Below are 19,777 nucleotides of genomic sequence, written 5' to 3'. Positions count from 1 at the left end.
CTGCTTGCAGATATACTTGGTTGCACATCGATTTAAGAGCAGCAAAATGTCGGCAACATGTAGACGATGCAGCTCAACACCATTGTCGTCAAAGAATTGAATACCCGTTTGTAGTCCCAATTGAGCCATAGCAGATGTGGCCGCAGACTTGGCGTTGCTAAAGTCGTCGACACCCAGAGCCTGACAACTGCACCGCATCTATTCTCACAAGCTGCTGAGAGCGACTGCACTACTAAAAGCACAACTGCTTGCACGAGGGTCAATCACCCGTGGACGTCATGTCGGAACAGTCATGCCGTCATATGACATTTTCCGGGCCATTCGTGTCCACAAATAACCGCCTTTGCTCTTATAGTTCTCATGGACAGCTGTGAAAGAGATGGCATAACTCCCTTTGTACAACGAAACGTTCTACTTTCGACAGCTCTCCCGTAGAATGATGAGACGTTTGCCCTCCATATCGATACCATACATAATAACGAGACAAAAATACGTGGACTACATATGGTTTCTACCTTGCTGGAACCATTCATTGTCCGAAAAGCGAGTTTACATATAAACGAGACCCAATTGCATTGGAAGAGTTTGATCCTCACAAAACTCGTCCATAATTCGAGTTGTCCATATTAACCAACCACGATTGTATTCGGGTGCTGGGTCATAAAACAGTTTGCCATTTATTTTAGATGTCCCGTTATTACTGTTCACTCATCTAAACAAGAAAGGCTATATGCCCAAACCACTGGCTCATTTTCAGTTATGAGGGCAAACGCTTCGCTAAATCCCTATTCAATTCTATATATGCGCCCTGCGAATTAATTTTCGCCGTGTTTGTGTTAAGCGAGATTTTTCGCATAATTAAATTTGTACTTTGGCAAGCCAGTGCACAGGAGGAGCCACTAAATATTCCAGCGAACAGCTTGCGCCACACGAGCAACAGGTACGTTATTATTCACTTCATTCCCCGCGTTCATTTTCCCTTTAACACCACGTAGCTGCTGTAAACATCCTGCTGCATATGGTACACGTGCTTCAGCAACTTTCTGGGAAATAATTTGTCAATCCTTTCGACTTCGTCGTAACCGTACAACAGACGACACGTGGCAACGGCACACCAACTGGGCTACTGCTTAATGAGTGTCGTCTGCTAGGAAGCGGCTGTGTTTTCAAAGTGTCAGCGCTGACGCACAAGCTTTGTAACGCCACCTGGCCTAGCGCAACAGGCCTTCGCACGTGTGTGCTGGGGTCCTCTCTGGAGCTTAAATACCGGGAAATGAATGCCACGTGGCAAAGGCAATCCTCGTCGATGATTTTTCAGAAATCTCATTTAAAACTTCCCGAAGGCTTCAGGAACAGGATTTTACGAAGGACAAAAGAAGCACGTGCGCTTGGAGTGTCCTATAAAAGCCAGGACAGATCCTTACAAACAACTGGAATGTTTTTCTTTTCTACTATAAAGTTACTTTCCGACCTTTCCTATAACTTGGTCTTCGTAGATATTATCCAACCGACACTTCGCCATAGCCACCTATCGGCACGACCCTGCACTCTTAAAAATGAACTTCACCACATAGCACTCTCCTAGCCAACCATCATCGTGAGTGACAGCCAGACTTGTGCGTAACGCATTACTAGTAATTGCGTTACTTGTAATCAGTTACTTTTTTGAGTAATTTTTCGAGTAATCAGTGAAAAAACGGCCCCGGGGGTGTAGGACGCCGTGGGGTGCAGGTCCTACACCCCCGGGGCCGTTTTTTCACGGCGTGCTGAAGGGCGGCTGCAACACACTCTTAAGAATAAACTTCACCACATAGCACGCTGAAGGCCAACCATTGCACAGAGTGATACCTATGCCACTCTTGATTTGTGGAAAACGCGAGACGTACGCCTTTTTGTGACAATTAACATTTCTGCATAAGTGTCATAAAAAGGCGTACGCCTCCCGTTTTTAAAAAAAATCAGGGGAGAGAACGCTGTCACCTGTCACTCACAATGATGGTTGGCTAGGAGAGTGCTATGTGGTGAAGTTCATTTTTAAGAGTGCAGGGTCGTGCCGATAGGTGGCTATGGCGAAGTGTCGGTTGGATAATATCTACGAAGACCAAGTTATAGGAAAGGTCGGAAAGTAACTTTATAGTAGAAAAGAAAAACATTCCAGTTGTTTGTAAGGATCTGTCCTGGCTTTTATAGGACACTCCAAGCGCACGTGCTTCTTTTGTCCTTCGTAAAATCCTGTTCCTGAAGCCTTCGGGAAGCTTTAAATGAGATTTGTGAAAAATCATCGACGAGAATTGCCTTTCCCAGAAAGCACCGCGTACGTGGCATTCATTTCCCGGTATTTAAGCTCCAGAGAGGACCCCAGCGCACACGTGCTAAGGCCTGTTGCGCAAGACCAGGTGGCGTTACAAAGCTTGTGTGTCAGCGCTGACATTTTGAAAACACAGCCGCTTCCTAGCAGACGACACTCATTAAGCAGTGGCCCAGTTGGTGTGCCGTTGCCACGTGTCGTCTGTTGTACGGTTACGACGAAGTCGAAAGGATTGACAAATTATTTCCCAGAAAGTTGCTGAAGCACGTGTACGATATGCAGCAGGATGTTTACAGCAGCTACGTGGTGTTAAAGGGAAAATGAACGCGGGGAATGAAGTGAATAATAACGTACCTGTTGCGCGTGTGTCGCGAATGAAGCTGTTCGCTGGAATATTTAGTGGCTCCTCCGGTGCACTGGGTTGCCAAAGTACAAATTTAATTATGCGAAAAATCTGGCTTAACACAAACACGGCGAAATTAACTCGCGGGGCGCATATATAGAATTGAATAGGGATTTATCGAAGCGTTTGCCCTCATAACTGAAAATCGGTCAGTGGTTTGGCATATAGCCTTTCTTGTTGAGATGAGTGAACCGTAATAACGGGACATCTAAAATAAATGGCAACCTGTTTTATGACCCAGCACCCGAATACAATCGTGGTTGGTTAATATGGACAACTCGAATTATGGACGACTTTTGTGAGGATCAAACTTTTCCAATGCATTTGGGTCTCGTTTATATGTAAACTCGCTTTTCGGACAATGAATGGTTCCAGCAAGGTAGAAACCATATGTAGTCCACGTAGTTTTGTCTCGTTATTATGTACGGTATCGATATGGAGGGCAAACGTCTCATCATTCTACGGGAGAGCTGTCGAAAGTAGAACGTTTCGTTGTACAAAGGGAGTTATGCCATCTCTTTCACAGCTGTCCATGAGAACTATAAGAGCAAAGGCGGTTATTTGTGGACACGAATGGCCCGGAAAATGTCATATGACGGCATGACTGTTCCGACATGACGTCCACGGGTGATTGACCCTCGTGCAAGGAGTTGTGCTTTTAGTAGTGCAGTCGCTCTCAGCAGCTTGTGAGAACAGATGCGGTGCAGTTGTCAGGCTCTGGGTGTCGACGACTTTAGCAACGCCAAGTCTGCGGCCACATCTGCTATATGGCTCAATTGGGACTACAAACGGGTCTTCAATTCTTTGACGACAACGGTGTTGAGCTGCATCGTCTACATGTTGCCGACATTTTGCTGCTCTTAAATCGATGTGCAACCAAGTATATCTGCAAGCAGGCACTAATTCTGGATGCGTTTTTTTTAAAAATAAAGCACTATTTTCTGTTATTTCCTCGGTATTCGATAATATGGACGATTCACTTTATGGATGATTTTGGTGGGGACGAAAGTGTCCATATTAACGAGGCACGACTGTAGTTGCTCGTTAGTGAGATGTCTGCTTCCCCACGTAAACGACCCTACAATGGACGCACAACAAACAGTCATTGGGCACGCAGTACTTGGTAGCACTGGGCACGCAGTAGCATTCTCACAGCTGTGCAGCGTGCGCGAAATTCTTGACTATTTAGTTTTAGAATCAGCTGTCGTATGTCCGCCTCGTTCAAAAAGACGTCCATAAGTTGTGTTGTTTTTTTTTAATGGACGAAACCTGCGGCTGTGGACATGCGCACAATCACGACCACGAAAAATCAACGAAAGCATTGCTAATAAAAACAAGTTAGAGACTACACTCTAAGAAAAAAATGTACGATTTTCAACCCATTTCGGAAGAGTTGTATTGCAACCAGACATGTCAATCAAAGCCTCTTACATATTTGGGTAATTCCATTTTAAATTAACCAAGGTCCGCCGATGACATTTTTTCATTTCAGTGAAAAAAATATATGTTGTAAATGACCTTAAGTGAAGACCAAAGCAGTTTCTCGGAGCTTCCTACGATCAACCAGTGCACAGACGGAGAGGGGAGTAAGGTGGCACCTTCTTCGCAACGTAATTTTTTCTGTCGACTTTCCAGCCTTTCTGATGCCACTTCATTCGCATCACAGCCCTCGTAGCTAGCACACGTAAAGTCTGGGTACTATAGTATACCTGCAGGGAGTGAAAACGGTGTCACTTTAAAGGGACGCCGAAGAAAAAATGCCAAAGTCAGCAGATATGACAAAAATTGCACGTTTTCTAGCGCTCATTGCCTCTCGACGGCAAGTCACATATTCATAAATGAAGTGTGCTTTCAATTGCAATCTTACCTCCATCGTTCAATATATAGAAAACTATTCTAACGCGTTTTGTTGCCCAAAAGAAATGTCCGTAAATTTAGGTGAGAGCAGAAAATTGCCGATGTTTTGTATGGCATACCTCAGCCCCTGCAATACTTATTCCGATAATTTTGCGGTTGCTGAAAGGCCAACGTATCCCCTAAATCCAGCTGCAAAAATATGTTGCACTATTTTAGTAGGGTGAACGCAGAGAATTTTTCTCTGTGCCCAGGTCTCGCCGTTGCGGCCTTCACTCCGACTCCACTTTCGAGTGGCACGCCATCGCGCGTTTCCCATTTCACAGGGCCTTCGATCTCCCGCTGATGACACTTAGTTGTGGACATGTCCACGTCGGCATTCTTATTTACGTGCAACCCTTTTTATATGCCGTTGCAGTGACTGTGAGTTGAGTACTGACTGACGTTATGTAGCCGAGTATAGCAACAACTTTTGAAACAGTTTTGCCAATGCTGCACATGGTGTGAATTTTGTAATGAAATTTAAATTTGGGAAGCACTGCGTGCGGAAAACGTGAAATTTTTATCATATCTGCTGATTTCGACATTTTTTCTTCAGCGTCCCTTTAAAGTGACACCGTTTTCACTCCGGACAGGTATACTAGAGTTCCCAGACTTTACCTGTGCTAGCTATGAGGGCTGTGATGTGAATGAAGTGGCATCAGTAAGGCTGGAAAGTCGCGAGAAAAAATTACTTCGCGAAGACGGCGCCACCTTACTCCCCTCTCCGTCTGTGCACTGCTTGATCGTAGGAAGCTCCGGGAAACTGCTTTCGTCTTCACTCAAGGTCATTTACAACATATATTTTTTTCACGGAAATCAAAAAATGTCATCGGCGGACCTTGGTCAATTTAAAATGCAATTACCCAAATACCTAGGAGGCTTTGATTCACCTGTCTTAAATATTTTTATTAGTGGCCAATGTAATAAATAAAGCAGCTGGAAAACAAGAAGAAAGTAAAACGGTGACCTTATGTTCGCCTTCAAAGTTACGAGCGTAAGCGTTTGTCCGGTGAGCTTTTGTCTGCGCCCAGGGAGGTACACCGTACGAGCGGTGCAGTCCCTTGAGAAAGTTGTCTGATTTCAGGGAAAGAATCTGACCAAAACGCATTGTGTCGCCAAAATAGTTGTTCTTAGGCCAAACACCACAAAACGTTGTCCTCCCCTCTAGCATTACATGATAACTCATTGCAGTTATGCTCCTACATTTGACCCGAACCTGAAAACCATAAACTTCGAATTTAGAATTAGCGCAGCATTTTCTTCCACGTTTATACGTTATCTCTCGTTGTGCCACAAGGGATACCGTTAATTTTTCTCCCTACACTGTTAGAAAATGGCTGGAGCAGTTACACCTGTTAGAAGGTAATGGTTGTCACTATATGTTGTGACTAAAAGGTTGCGAAGTACTGGCTGCTACCTCACTCTCAAAACAGAACTTCCACGCGTGGCACGTTTTCCCGCTTCTGATTCCGTCAGCCACGGGGGCGTACGCCTTTCTGTTGTAATTTGGATAAATGATGAATTCATTTATCACCACTTTTTACACCCTTTATTAGACGCCATGTTGACGTCGGTGCCACCTATAGAAGTTACCCTTTTTTCAAACCCTTCTTTCTTTCTTCTCCTTGATTTGAATGGCGAATGCATCGGAAAGTACAACAACAGGAAACCAGAAACCTCAGTTATGAGGTTATCGCATAGTTTTGCACGGCGTCGCTTCGTATTTTACACTTTGCCATCCTTGTTTCTTTCTACTTTTTCTTCTCCTCCTTGGAATACGTAGTAAGCAACACGCGTCTTTTTTTCTAACATGTTGCGTTCACGTGGCTGTGCGTCATCCCTCCTTTTTTTTTGTTCGTGTACGTGTTAATTGCGTATTCTGCGAATCCATGCACCACACAACAGTTTCCACGCTCTGTATAATCTGAATCCCTATCTCGGTCATGGCCATAATCTTAATTACGGTTGACGTCGAATTTTGTTTATATCCCACGTGCACATGTGGCTGTGAACGCGTGCTTGCAAAGGAAATGCCATGTACAAAGTACTTACTGGAAAGTCAATTCTCGTCGAGGACTTTTCAGAAATCTCATTAAAAACCTACTGGAACGGTCCACGTACAGAGATTTATGAAGTATAATGGAATCACATACGCCTGTATGGAGTGTCCTATATAAAAGCCAGGCAGTTTCTGTAGTCTACACACATCTGCAGTATCCTCTCTATACAGGTAAGCACTTCTTTGAGAGATAACCGCTCTTTATTACTTCCTGTACTACATAGCATGGTTTGCTGTTTGCATTGCTTTGCGTTGATCATTATGTGGTGTAATGCAATTGAATACATCTAATCACTTCATAACCACGACTCCTTTGGCACAGTTCTAACCCTACCACGTTTGTGATATGATAAGACGTCGGTCTGTTCCTCCCTCAAAATATCTCGACTCAAAGATGACTCTGAAAAACGAGGGCGTTGGAAAAAAAGACTCCTGTAATAGTATCAATTTATCATCAGAAAAGCACAACAGCCGAAAAGCGTATTTTCAACGTCAACGTCAAAGTTTTAGAACCCTAACTTCAGATGCGAAACTCGCAAGTCATGTTCTGAGGCTGGAACACATATATAGAAGGACAAACACATACGTGTTTAATATTTCTTTCATCATTTTTCACTTTCGTTGAAACTACACATGGCTGTATCGGAGGAAGTGAGGTTTCTACCAAAACTATTTCTGAGGACTTCAAACAAACAAGTTCTTTTATTCTCTTTCTCCAGGAAAGTTTCAACGATCTCTTCGTGGACACAATGACGCCTCTACGTTTCGCTGTTGTCTTCGTCCTCCTCTTTGGTAATACTAATATGGGATCTAATATGGGATGTTGTGAAAGTTTGATCAAACCAAAAGCTCAATTTTGAGAGCTGCGGTAGTTTTCAACTGACAATTATTCTACTATAGCCGGAGGAGATGTCCTAGGAAAGCACAAGAACCAGTAATTTATCAAGACCTCCTGCACCCCCCTAACACCCCTCATATGTTCAGTGACACCCCCTAACTTTTTGACCTGTGTATCCCCTACAGGGGGTGCCTTTACGATTTCTGGTTTAGATACATGTCAGTGATGATATGTTATGATAACGTAACTATGATAATTACGCACCCCCACCCACTTTTTCCAACACGCATCCACGCTTGGAATTCTGGGTAAACCATTGAAAAGAACACACGGTGTTGGAAACATTGGCGGGTTCCGAACTACGGTTTTTGTCCCCGCCTTTTACCCATAGCGGATCGCTCCAGGATAATTCAGCTTGAGTTAGGTTGAGACTTATTCCGAACCCACTGAAAAACGGCGATATACACCCCCCCCCCCCTATCCTTTCCTTTTTCCTTGAACATGTCCTTCGCCCTAAGACAGCAGAAAGTTTCCTACACGAAGGCTTTCCTCGTCATTCGGTAACACGTTTAGAGAGATGAGGTAGTCACGTGAACAGGTGCGCAGGACGCGTAACAAGCTGTCGAAAGCGCGTGACGCAACAGCTCACCTGGTGGGATCCAAGTTTGGGGGGAACTTGAGAGTGCGAGAAACTAAAAATTGCCCTTTCTTTTTAAGGTGCATTTGTCGCCAGTGAAGCTGCACCTGAAGGACACGAGCTTGAACGTAAGGACTTTTGGAATTATTAACGATGTCACCGTATAGGCATCATTGTGAGGACTTTTCCCTTTGCAGGTCGTCAAGTTGTAGTCGACCTCTGCGCTTGTCTTCCGATTATTTCCGATTCCGATTGCCCTAGCAGAAGTTGCACAGTGGGGAGCGGGTGCAAGAAATGCGCCGATGCCTCGCTATGCCTTTGTATTGATGTCACTTGCCCTGGGAACAGTTGCACATCGGCAAGCAAGTGTAAGACATGCTCCGGCTAAGGATGAACAACATGGTTGACCGGCATCTCTTAACTACGAAATGATCAATTGCACGTATATGAAATAAGAGACCCTGGTATTCTGTTTTACCAACATGATCATGGGTGGCGGGAACTTTTGAGGGCAATAAATTGTACTAAGCAGCAGACATTGCGTTCGTTTATTTCTTTTTCGATTTCCTGTACGACTGCATTTACATGGGATCCCGTGCGCCTGCGCAACTGCACGCCGTGCAGCGATAACAACACATGCAGTCTGAAAACCCAACTTTACTGCGTAACACTCTCGCCATCAACCATTCAGCCGAACGATACATTTATCGGTTCACAGAAGAGTGGATCCTTTTTCTAGGAATTATCGTATACATCCAGATTGTCCCGGAAAAACACGCGCAAATCTCGAAAAAGAACAAATCTACTGGTAAGAGGACAATATCATATTCTGAACAACGATGATCCTGAGCGTAGCAAGGGCTAGTTCTCACTTGGCGACGCGGCGCAACCGTCGAGACTGACAATGTTATCTAAGGAGTGCCTATTTCACAAATTGGGGTGTGAGCCGGTTCATGTTGAATATGCGCCCGTCGAGACTGACCAAGGTCAGACCAGGATTACCTATTAGGTATTACACACGTTGGGGAGTGTTTGAGTTTATGTGGAATATGCACCCGTATATCTGACGTATATACCCGTATATATATATATATATGACGTATGTATATATGACGTAAGCAGTGCCTTTTATCTATTTCACAAGTTGGCGTGTGGGCCGGCTGATGTAGAATATGCACCCGTGAAGGCTGACAAAGAGAGCCTTCACCTGACCTAACCTTGGTCAGCCTCGACGGGTGCATATTCTGCATGAAGTCACCCAATCCCCATCGTGTGAAATACATAAAAGGCTCTCCTGACAAAACCTTCGCCACTCACCACGGGTGCACAGTCTACATGAACTGACCCACTACCACACGTCCAAATAACGTAAGAGTCTCTCAGGACCTAAACCTTGGTCAATCTCGAGGGGTGCATATTCTACATGAACTGACCCACTCCGCAACGTGTCAAATATGTAAAATATTTTTATTTGTGGCCAGTGCAATAAATAAAGCAGCTGGAGAACAAGAAGCGAGTAAAACGGTGACCTTATGTTCGCCTTCAAAGTTACGAGCGTAAACGTTTGTCCGGTGAGCTTTTGTCTGCTCCCAGGGAGATACACCGTACGAGCGGTGCAGTCTCTTGAGAAAGTTGCTTGATTTCAGGGAAGGAGCGGGTCCAAAAACGCACTGTGTCGCCAAAATAGTTATTCTTAGGTCAAACACCACAGCGCGTTGTCCTCTCCTCTAGCATTACATGATGATAACTCATTGCAGTTATGCTCCGACATTTGACTCGAACCTGAAAACCATAAACTCCCAATTTAAAATTATCCCAGCATTTTGTTCCACGTTGATATGTTATCTCGCGTTGCACCACAAGGGAGACCGTTAATTTTTCTCCCTACACTCTTAGAAAAATGGGTGGAGCAGCTACACCTGTTAGAAAGCACGGTCCATTGATACTCTCTCTGGTCACGAAACTCCGCCGGAGAACAATAGGTCAGGTTTGCCTAGGGAGAACCGCCGTCGCGCGGAGGCGCGGGCGTCGCTACTTGGGGAGAAAACGCCAGCTGATACGGGTAAATGCCTCTTCTGTTGCCTGCGTTTTGACCAGTGTAGACGCTTCTTCCTGAAATCCACGTGCATCCTTAGACTGTGAATAGATTTCGGTTAATCTATGCATGCCGCAGACGTGTTGTACCCCAGCGTGTCGCTCGGGATATGATAATTCTGGTGAAAAGGTATCGTTTTTTGCGTTGCCGACTGATGCCATCAAGCGAGACAAGTGGAAGCGTTCGATACCTGAGAAAGACGTTTCAGCTTTGAGTCAAAGTGGACACGTGTGTGCGAGAAGCACTTTGACGCATCCGACATTGTCAGAGCGGACGAATTCCTCATGACACGCGAAGCTCTGAATGACACCGCAAGCAAAGAGAAGGTCACCATGCCTCGCGACAGGTCAAAGCTGCGTCCTGAGGGGTGGCACGAATTTTTGACCGGTGTCCGCAATACTTGAGCACCCCAAAGCCTAAAAGTCGCGCAACGACGAGGCTGCCAGCGAAGTTCTAGCTGTTAACTCACTCTCAAAACAGAACTTCAACGCATAGCACGTTTTCCCGCTTCTGATTCGGTGAGCCACAGGGGCGTACACCTTTCTGTAGCAATCTGGATAAGTGATAATTTCATTTACCACCCCTTTTTACACCCTTTATCAGGTGCTATTTTGACGTACGTTGCAGCCATAGAAGTTACCCCTTTTCCATACCCTTCTTTCTTTCTTCCTATTTTGAATGGGGAACGTATCCGAAAGTACAACAACAGGAAACGAGAAACCGCAGTTATGAGGTTATCGCATAGTTTAGCACGGCGTCGCTTCGTATTTTACACTTTGCCAGCCTTGTTTCTTTCTACTTCTTCTTCTTATCCTTGAAATACGTAGTAAGGAACGCGCTTTTTTGTTCTTTTTTTCTTCTGTCTAATATAACATGCTGTGTTTCATCCTCCCCGTTTTTTTTTTCATTCTTCTAATAAATATATCTCCCCGTACGGACATTCCTAGTAGGACATTCACTGCTTGTACAAAAAAAAAAAAAAACTAAGGTAAGCTGAAGTACGAAGTATTGCACAAATTGAGGAAGCAATAAGAGGACCGATGAGCATCACCACCGCTAGCTTCCAAATGCGGCGCTGGGAAGCTTGACGGAAAGACAAAAGGCGCAGCGGTGGAGATCGCCTTGCGGGGAGTCCAAGAGTCCACGACCCAGGTTGCAGACGTTGCAAAATATAAGGAGGAGTAATGCTGAGCTGGTTAATCGGTACCTGTTTACCGAGCTCCCCACATTTCATGCGAGTAGTCTCTAGACATCACGAGGAAACTGTAGGAAACGGTAAGTGCACTACATCTCGCCGCGTGTGGCTCGAAGGACGTGTTAGGACGAGTGTCGCAGTTTCCCAACTTGTTGCCGGTTAGTTGTTTGTACTTTGACCAGGGCTGCCGGGGATGGGGCCAGTGGCATCGCTAGGGCACGCGTCACCCTCCGCCCCACCCTTGTCCCATTAACGGATACCTTTCCGTACCAGGCGATCACCATAAATACACGTATTACACCACACTCAGAAAGCCTCGTAGAAGGCTCCTTATTTTGTTTTTGGCGTCATCGTGCCGCAGAGAACGGGAGGAAGCGGCAGTATTGGTACTGCGCGTCACCCCTTCCGTCGCTTCACCCAGTGCGGACCGCACCCCCTGCACCCCCCTAGTGACGCCACTGGATGGGGCCCCAGGGCCAGTTTAGGGGATTGGCGGAAAAAGATAAAGCACCGGCTTGGACACAAGAGGCAACAAACTTTACTCGTAACGTTCCGACGCGGGCATCCTCATCGGAACAAAATTGCACAGGTCCGAGCCCAGCTTTATGCCTTCGTCATGTTCCTGTAGCATTCCGGTAGGGGCCCATTGTGGCTGTTGCGACCACTGTTATCAGAATAAATATTCCAAGATTTCAGAAATCCCCCCCCCCCTATGTTCACAACCTGCTAGATGTTATAATGACCGTGTCATAATCGGCCATCCCCATGAGGATCCCGTCCGCACGATCCGCTAGGGGCGCTACTAACCGGACCGCGAGATCTGCATCACGATTGGACGATGGAAATTTGAATTTTGAACGCGTAGAAGCGGACGTAGGACTACCGTAGCAGACTGGGAGGTACTCGGGTTCGAATCCCGGTGCCGGCTGTGCTGTCTGGGGTTTTTCCTGGGTTTTCCTCAGACGCTTTCAGACATATGTCGGCACAGTTCCCTTAGAAGTCGGCCCAGGACGCACATTTCCCCAGGGCGTGAGTCGTGACGTTGCCCACATACGTGAGGCCGACAACGGCAAGCCCTATCACCACCACCACCACCGTAGCAGACGACAGCGACAGCTCCTATGAAAACGCGTAGAATGATGATGATAATCAACCCCAGAATGAAACATCTTCTGTGGAATATCCACCGCTTGTACAGAAATACTAAGGTAATCTGAAGTACGAAGTATTGCAGAAATTGAGGAAGCAATAAGTAGACAGTAAGTAATAAGATCGATGAGTAACACTACCGCTAGCTTCCAAATGCTGCGCTGGGAACAGGTGCTTACAACGTGGTACATGGTCGCTGTAATAAACCTCTACCCGAGAAACTTCATCATGACGTTGGTAGACAAACCGAAACCAAAACAGATCGGAAGGGCAGAGCTGGGTTCCACGACTGGTCAATTGTACTCTGCCTCCTATTGAAAGAAAAGTAGGAACGAAGGTCGCGTCCCTTTCAGAGATCATCGTAATCCCCTCAAGACCGCGGCACGACCGTTCGCCACTAGCTTTGAACGTAGTTGAACATATTGACGTACGAGACTAGGGAACACGAAGGGGGGGAGGAGGAGGAGGAGTGTCGTTGGGAGGAACCCGAGAGGTCTGCCTGCCTGATTAGGCGGCATGTTTCTCGGGAAGGGAAAGGTGGTGGAGAGGAGGAGAGGAAAGGGTGAAGCGGAAGACCGAGCGGAATCCGCTCGGGGGGAGGATAGCTGCGTCCATGGGCCGACTTCAGGGGAACTGTGCCGGCATACACCTATTACACATCTGAGGGAAACCCAGGAAAAACCCCAGACGGCACAGCCGGCCCGCGGATTCGAACCGCGGACCTCCCAGTCTCCAAGCGCACGCGTTACCGCTGCGCCACCGGAGCTGGTGGAACACGAAGGGACAGACACAAACACGAGACTTCGTGTTTGTGTCTGTCCCTTCGTGTTCCCTAGTCTCGGGGTTTTTTACATTATGCATCATCTTCACCAGCTCGCTTGCTTCCTAGCCATTTTTTCATTGTCATATTGACGTAGTTGAACATTTTTTTTTTGTAAAGGCGGCTTTTTAAAATGTACACGTCGCAAAATTAAGGGTATTCACCTTCAGAGAGTTTTTGCCGTTGCGTGAGAACACTTTTACGAATTTTTCGCCATAGGAAATGTTGAGGATATGAAATGAATCTGCGGCACAGTGCCAGGTCCCAAACAAACTATTCAATGTGACTCGCACACACACAGTCGACTAAAATAACTGATCGTGTACTTACGAACAAAACGTGTTCCCGTGACAGAGCTGCTTTCTGTTCGGCGAGAGCCGCAGCGGGGACAGAAACACGTTACCATACGTCGCTTCTACGAAGGTGCTCACATTTCCACAATAAATGGCTTTCGGAAAGCGAAATCACACGGTGAGCAGCGCGAGAAACAAAGTCTCGCAAAACCGAAACTTTAGAGAGGATCACGTGGTGGACAGTACGTAATGGCGATTTTGACCCGAGCGACCGCTAGAGGGCGGCTATGCCAGTCTGGAAGGAAGAGCCGCTCCTTGCATTTCCTTCTTCGATGGATACTGCCCCAGCGTTAAAGAGATGTAGACGCCTAAAACTCAACTGGAACTCGAGTCCTGATCGGCGATGATGGAATAGAAGCGTCAGATGTGCTGGAGAGCTCGTGGGTCCAGAAGTAAAGATCCACCAGGACAATCACATGAACAACATCCTAAAGAAGCATTTGGTCCCTCGGATCGATTTCCATTTTCGATAACGAACCATACGTGTTTCAACGACACTCGGCGCTAGCTCACAAAGCAACGATGGTGCGCGGCTGGAGCAGAGGAAGTCTCAGTGATTTCATCTCGGCACAGCAGTGATCCCCATACAGTCCTCATCTCAATCACTCCATCTACGGAGTATAATAAGCAAGGACATGTGGTACTCCTGACTGCAGACTCCTTCGAGTCTCATTCGACGAAGGCGTGGGACAAAATGGATGACTACTACCTGCGACACATACTGTCAACTCCTTCCTGCGTCGTCATCTGCGAGTGCATCCCTAACAGAGGCGATGCAGTTAAACAGGTTTCCATTTATTTCGAGTAAATGTATTACGTTGAGCTGAAAATATGAGAAAATACGAATTATACAACTGAGGAGTGATTATTGAGGAAAATCCGGATACAGCTTCACCACGCGACACACGCAAGGCCAATCACTGCACAGATCTGAGGATAATCCAATAACGTCAAGTAAGAGGGGAGTAGTTGTGGTGTCCAGTTACTCCCTCGCATAAAAAGCGTTCCCCCGAGACTGAGGACACCAACGATAGAACGTCGGACAGCCCCATCGGCGGCTGTATCATTGCACCGTTTCTCAAGAAACCCCTTCTCCTCGCAAGGCGGGACTAGTTGTAACTGCCGTAACGAACGTTTCTTAACTGTACCTGAAGCGTCAGTCACGAGAACATTTATTCATTAATTAAGCCAGCGCTGTCTCATGTAACAAACATCACAACCACATTTAGTCTCTCACACAACACACAACTGTCTCACAGTGATCGCTCCATACATGTCATTCCACAGGCACTGGGTTTCCTTCTGACATCCATCACCACCCAATCCAGCTTCAATCCAACTTTTTTTCAAACTCACTCAGTCTGTTCATGTATGCGAGTTTAAAAATATCGAACAGAAATAAAATATGGTGTCATACAGCATTGCCTCTCTGTGCACTAGGATGTACTTGTTCAGGTGTCCGGGTAGAGGACAACGGAATTGACACTGGGACGGCTGCTTTCTTGCATAAATGCATCGTTTCTATCCCAAGTGCCTCATGGCCACTTGTCAAGTTTGAAGTTTACGCTCTCGCTGAACAAGCTGACGCTCTGCTAGCAGCTTGTTCTCTGGATAGTATGTGTTTGTACTGTGGCTGAACCCAGCAGGACAGAGGTTGCATTTCTGTGGCTTCACGCCCATAGACGTCTGCCTATAAAGCTGCAGGTTCGTGGTGTGCCTCAAGTTTGCAAAACAGAGAATGCTCCTGTATGACTTCTCGCCCCACGCCGTGGTTGTATTCTGCGGGACAGAGGTCCCACCTTTATGGCTGCTCCCCCATGTGTGTCCGCCTGTGATGCTGTAGGTGCTTGCTCTGGCTGAACTGCGCAGGGTAGACATGGCACTTGTATGGTTTCTCTCAAGTGTGTGTCCGCTTGTGGTCCCGTAGGTGCCCGCTCCGGCTGAACTCCGCAGGGCAGACACCACACTTGTATGGCTTCTCACCAGTGTGTGTCCTCTTATGACACTGCAGGTTACTTCTCTGGATGAACTCTGCAGGGCAGACATCGCACTTGCATGGCTTCTCGCCCATGTGTTTCTTCTTGTGATGCTGCAGGTGCGTACTCTGGATGAACTCTGCAGGACAGAGGTCACACTTGTATGGCTTCTCGCCAGTGTGTGTCCTCTTGTGGTCCCGTAGGTGCCCGCTCCGGCTGAACTTTGCACGACAGACATCGCACTTGTATGGCTTCTCACCGGTGCGTGTCCTCTTACGGCGCTGCATGTCACTGCTCCGGCGGAACTTTGCAGGGCAGACGTCACACTTGTATGGCTTCTCCCCATTGTGTGTCCGCTTGTGCAGCCGTAGATGCGCATTCCGGTTGAACTCTGCAGGACAGAGATCGCACTTCCATGGATTCTCGCCAGTGTGCATCATCTTGTGGCGCTGCAGGTGTGTGCCCTGGATGAACTCTGCAGGACAGAGACCGCACATGTATGTCTTCTCATCAGTACGCTTCGAAACGTGGCGTGGTTCTCGTGGCTGACAGACTGTGAGGATGCAGAGGGACACACGTCGCACCCGCCTCCTCTCCCATCTGAACATTTGCTGGAGGAGTAGCAGGACACTTTTCAGACTCATTGAGACAGTGTGCAAACATGTGGTGTTGAAGTCTGGCTTTGGACGTGCACGCAAGTCCACATGACTTGCTCTTTTCTGGAGGTCGTTCCGTGGCTGGATCTTCCATAGTGACTACTGCAGTGTTGTTTAATCGAGCTTCAACTGTTGCTCTGCTGATCTCGAACCGCGCATTGGAGAAAGTGCAACCTGGAGATACTTGATCACGAGTGCCTCTGGGCTTGTCCTTAATATGGAGCGTACCGGTGCTTTCTCTTGCTCCTGAAATTTCAAAAATCGAACATTCAGAGGGCGAACCAGTCCTACCGCATCTCTAGTTCACAATTAAAAAAAAAACAGATGACACCACGTTCGCTGTGCCTTTTCACGCTGTCCTCGTCAGGCTCCGCAAATCATCTCCATTGTGCGCGATTGAAGCTGCAAGGTTAAAGTGGCTCCCCCTCTCTTATTTGCTGAAAGGTCAAGTGCCGCTCTTTCAAACAGATGCCTCGAGTCCCATTCAGGACAGTCATGGTATTTTGTTTCTTTTCTTTTCGTGTATAAGTACTTTTTTTAAACGTGCTAGCAATTCATGAATTCACTTTCTCGACTTGGTGAAGCGTAGCGTAAATGGAAAGGTTTCCTTTGATTGTCACGATGCGCTATCACCCCCTCCTTCGTTTCTTTATCGCAACGAGGCGTCAGTGGAGAGATCTTGAAGCATTAGATGATATTTGGCAGGTCGGAAGGCCTTTACGATAACGGCTCAAAAAATATGATAAGACAAGCACCTGATTCCTTTATAGTGGCCGGCATCACGTTACTGATCTTGAACATCACAACCTAGAGCATGGTTTTTGTAAGGCGTGTCCGACGTGCAAGGATCAATAATGGGTGCTTCTTTGTGATTACGTATTAGTGCCACGGAGGAACGTTCGGTGTGAGCAACACATAGCAGAAGACCCGTGTGAGCTATTCGAGCTGCTGATGTTTTCTCTTGTTCGCTCTTTCATTGATATCATGGCAGCGTTAACAGAATTGTACCAGCACGCTTCTTCGTGTGACATAGGTGTACGCAGGCCTTCTGCTATCTAGGAGATGTTGGTGCGAGCGGCGTACAGATGTTCGCAGATGCACCGGGGACAGCACAAGAGAGTGGGGCACAGGGGTTTGATGTGGGCACTGGGATGATTTCAGAGAGAAGTGCGTCGACATTCGGCGGAAAATTGTGGCATGGCCCATCGGTAGTTGGATTCGAACCAGGGTTCGCCGAATGGACCCAGTTTAAAAAAACCCACCCGGGTTTTTTTTGGGTCCACCCGGGCTAAAAAACCCAATAAAGCCCACACGCGGGTGAAATACAGAAACGAAGGGAAAAAAAGAAAAGAAGGAAAAGGGACGACTGCTTCGGAGGTTACTTTACCGTAAATTCTACAGCGGCAAACAATTATTTCTTCCAGAAACATGAAAAATAGGCGGAGGACGGCTGTTGCGTGTCATATGCAGAAGTTCGAAAAAAAAAGCCCAGCACCCGAAAAACCCACCCGAAAAACCCGAAAAAACCCACTGGGGCGGGCTTTTTTAAAAAAACCCGGGTTTTTCCGAACCCTGATTCGAACAGGCCGCTTCATATTCTTACGCACGCCCTTTACTATCGTCAACGAGCGGACGCCCCTTCCCGCTCCGCCATGCCTGTAGTCACTCAGTGTGCCACAACGCGCCTCACGTGATGTCGTCCACGTCGTCGTGGCAACACGACTGCCACGGAGATACAGTGTAGGCCAGTGTCTCTCAAACTGAGAGTTCCAACCACCAGGGTTACCGTGACACATTCAGCGGAGAAGGGGGGGGGGAGAAGCGAACCAGCTCAGAAACAATAAAGAACAGAAGTCCATAGACCATGAAAGATGAAAGTCACTGAAAAGGTTAGCTAGCTGTAGAAGTCGAACCCACATCTTCTGGATTACCGGTCCAGGGCTCTACCAGTTGAGCTAAGCTAACACGCCTCCCCAGCGACTTCCACGGGCGCGTCATCTGAAGGGAAAAATCAGCCACTCTCTCTCACTCATCCTCTTCTCACTCTTTCATTTTTGCTCACTCATACACATATTCATACGACGGGATCGACGCAAGCGGCAACAGTTGAACATGAGAGAACTGACGTTCTGAGGCTGGAACAACAAAGAAAGGACAAATACATACAATGCCTGAAATTGCCTAAGAAATTAACGATGGAGAGAAGGTCTTGTTTATTAAAATAAGAGGCAAGTCATCTATAAATCACGGATTCAAAACGATCGGAAAAGACCGGTAACACTGAAATGGGGCGGTAATTAGATGGACAGTTTCTGTCACTGCTTTTGTAAATCACAATAACCTTGGATACTTGCACGTTCTTGCCAGTACGTAAACAGGTGGCTGGCTACTCCCATCGTTTTTAGTGCCTCAATTTCTGGACCCTATTTATCCTATTACCCTACCCTACCCTATTATCACTCTCAATTGGAGAGGACTCCAGTATCGTCAAATTTGTAGAGCAGTAGTTGTCCTAGTTGTAGTTCTAGTAGTTTCAGTGTCCAAGTCAACCCTCTCGGAACAAAAAAAAGAAAAACGTTCTAGAGACTGACATCACAGTTTTTAATCTCCCATACCACACAAGATTGTCTCTCCGTGATTTCTCCTGATGTGTCATTCACAAACTGTTACAAATTGTAACACATTACACAACAGATGCTCGTAACACAAAAGGTAACTGTTGGGATTGTTCTTACAAGTTGTCACGTCTTGTAGACATATTTTCTTTTGTTTCTTTGGGTTGGTTGATTTATTTGTTCATGTTATCAGTTGAGGAGATGTAAGGCATAAAAAAAGCATTCATCATCATAATAAAGAGGAATAAAGGAAAAAAATGAATGAAAGACAAAGGAATAAAGAGGCAAACAGGAAACAATGCAACGCATGTTGTTCATGGAAGTAACCCTTTCTTAGCAGATGAGGGCCACTGTATGGGTGTCCCTTCATGGTCTGTTTGTTTCTCGGCACTGTTTTCTTTTTTTTCTACGTTTTACATGCGTGAGCACCCAACCCAACTCTTTTTACCCTCGGTCTGTTCGTGCGTGCGAGTTTCAAAATGTCAAACACAAGTAAAATACGGCAGGAGACAGATTGCATCGGTACCGCCTTCTCCTCTCTGTGCATGAGCATGTTCTTCAGGTCTCTGGGTTCAGGACACATGACAGCACTACACTGACACTCTTTCAAGTGTATTTGGTGCCTGCGCACCTGTATGGTCCCTATCCCAAGAGTGTCCTGGGTACATCTTAAGCCACAAATTCGTGCTCTGGCTGAACTAGCTCTAGCAGCGGCTTCTCTAACTTTGTGTGTTCCTGCTCCACATGAACTCTGCAGTACAGAGGTTGCATCTGTAT

General features: G+C 46.6%; 1 protein-coding gene and 1 long non-coding RNA gene across 2 annotated transcripts; one reads left to right on the top strand and one right to left on the bottom strand.

Moving 5' to 3' along the window:
* Nucleotides 1-6,802: 6,802 nt before the first annotated feature.
* LOC135376546 (uncharacterized) lies at nt 6,803-8,675 on the top strand. The gene is made up of 4 exons (XR_010417735.1): nt 6,803-6,837; nt 7,386-7,458; nt 8,222-8,269; nt 8,339-8,675. It is a non-coding gene; the product is annotated as an uncharacterized LOC135376546 (long non-coding RNA).
* A 6,243-nt stretch (nt 8,676-14,918) lies between these two features.
* Nucleotides 14,919-16,471, bottom strand: LOC135376531 (zinc finger protein 233-like). The gene has a single exon (XM_064609058.1). The coding sequence runs from the start codon at nt 16,371-16,373 to the stop codon at nt 15,651-15,653; it is 723 nt and encodes a 240-aa protein (XP_064465128.1). The 5' UTR covers nt 16,374-16,471; the 3' UTR covers nt 14,919-15,650.
* Between the last annotated feature and the right edge of the window lie 3,306 nt (nt 16,472-19,777).

The sequence above is a fragment of the Ornithodoros turicata genome, unplaced genomic scaffold (assembly GCF_037126465.1).
Source record: "Ornithodoros turicata isolate Travis unplaced genomic scaffold, ASM3712646v1 ctg00001143.1, whole genome shotgun sequence".
Classification (NCBI taxonomy): domain Eukaryota; kingdom Metazoa; phylum Arthropoda; class Arachnida; order Ixodida; family Argasidae; genus Ornithodoros; species Ornithodoros turicata.
The sequence above is the reverse complement of the archived record's forward strand: the minus strand, read 5'-3'. Positions and strand labels throughout refer to the sequence as shown.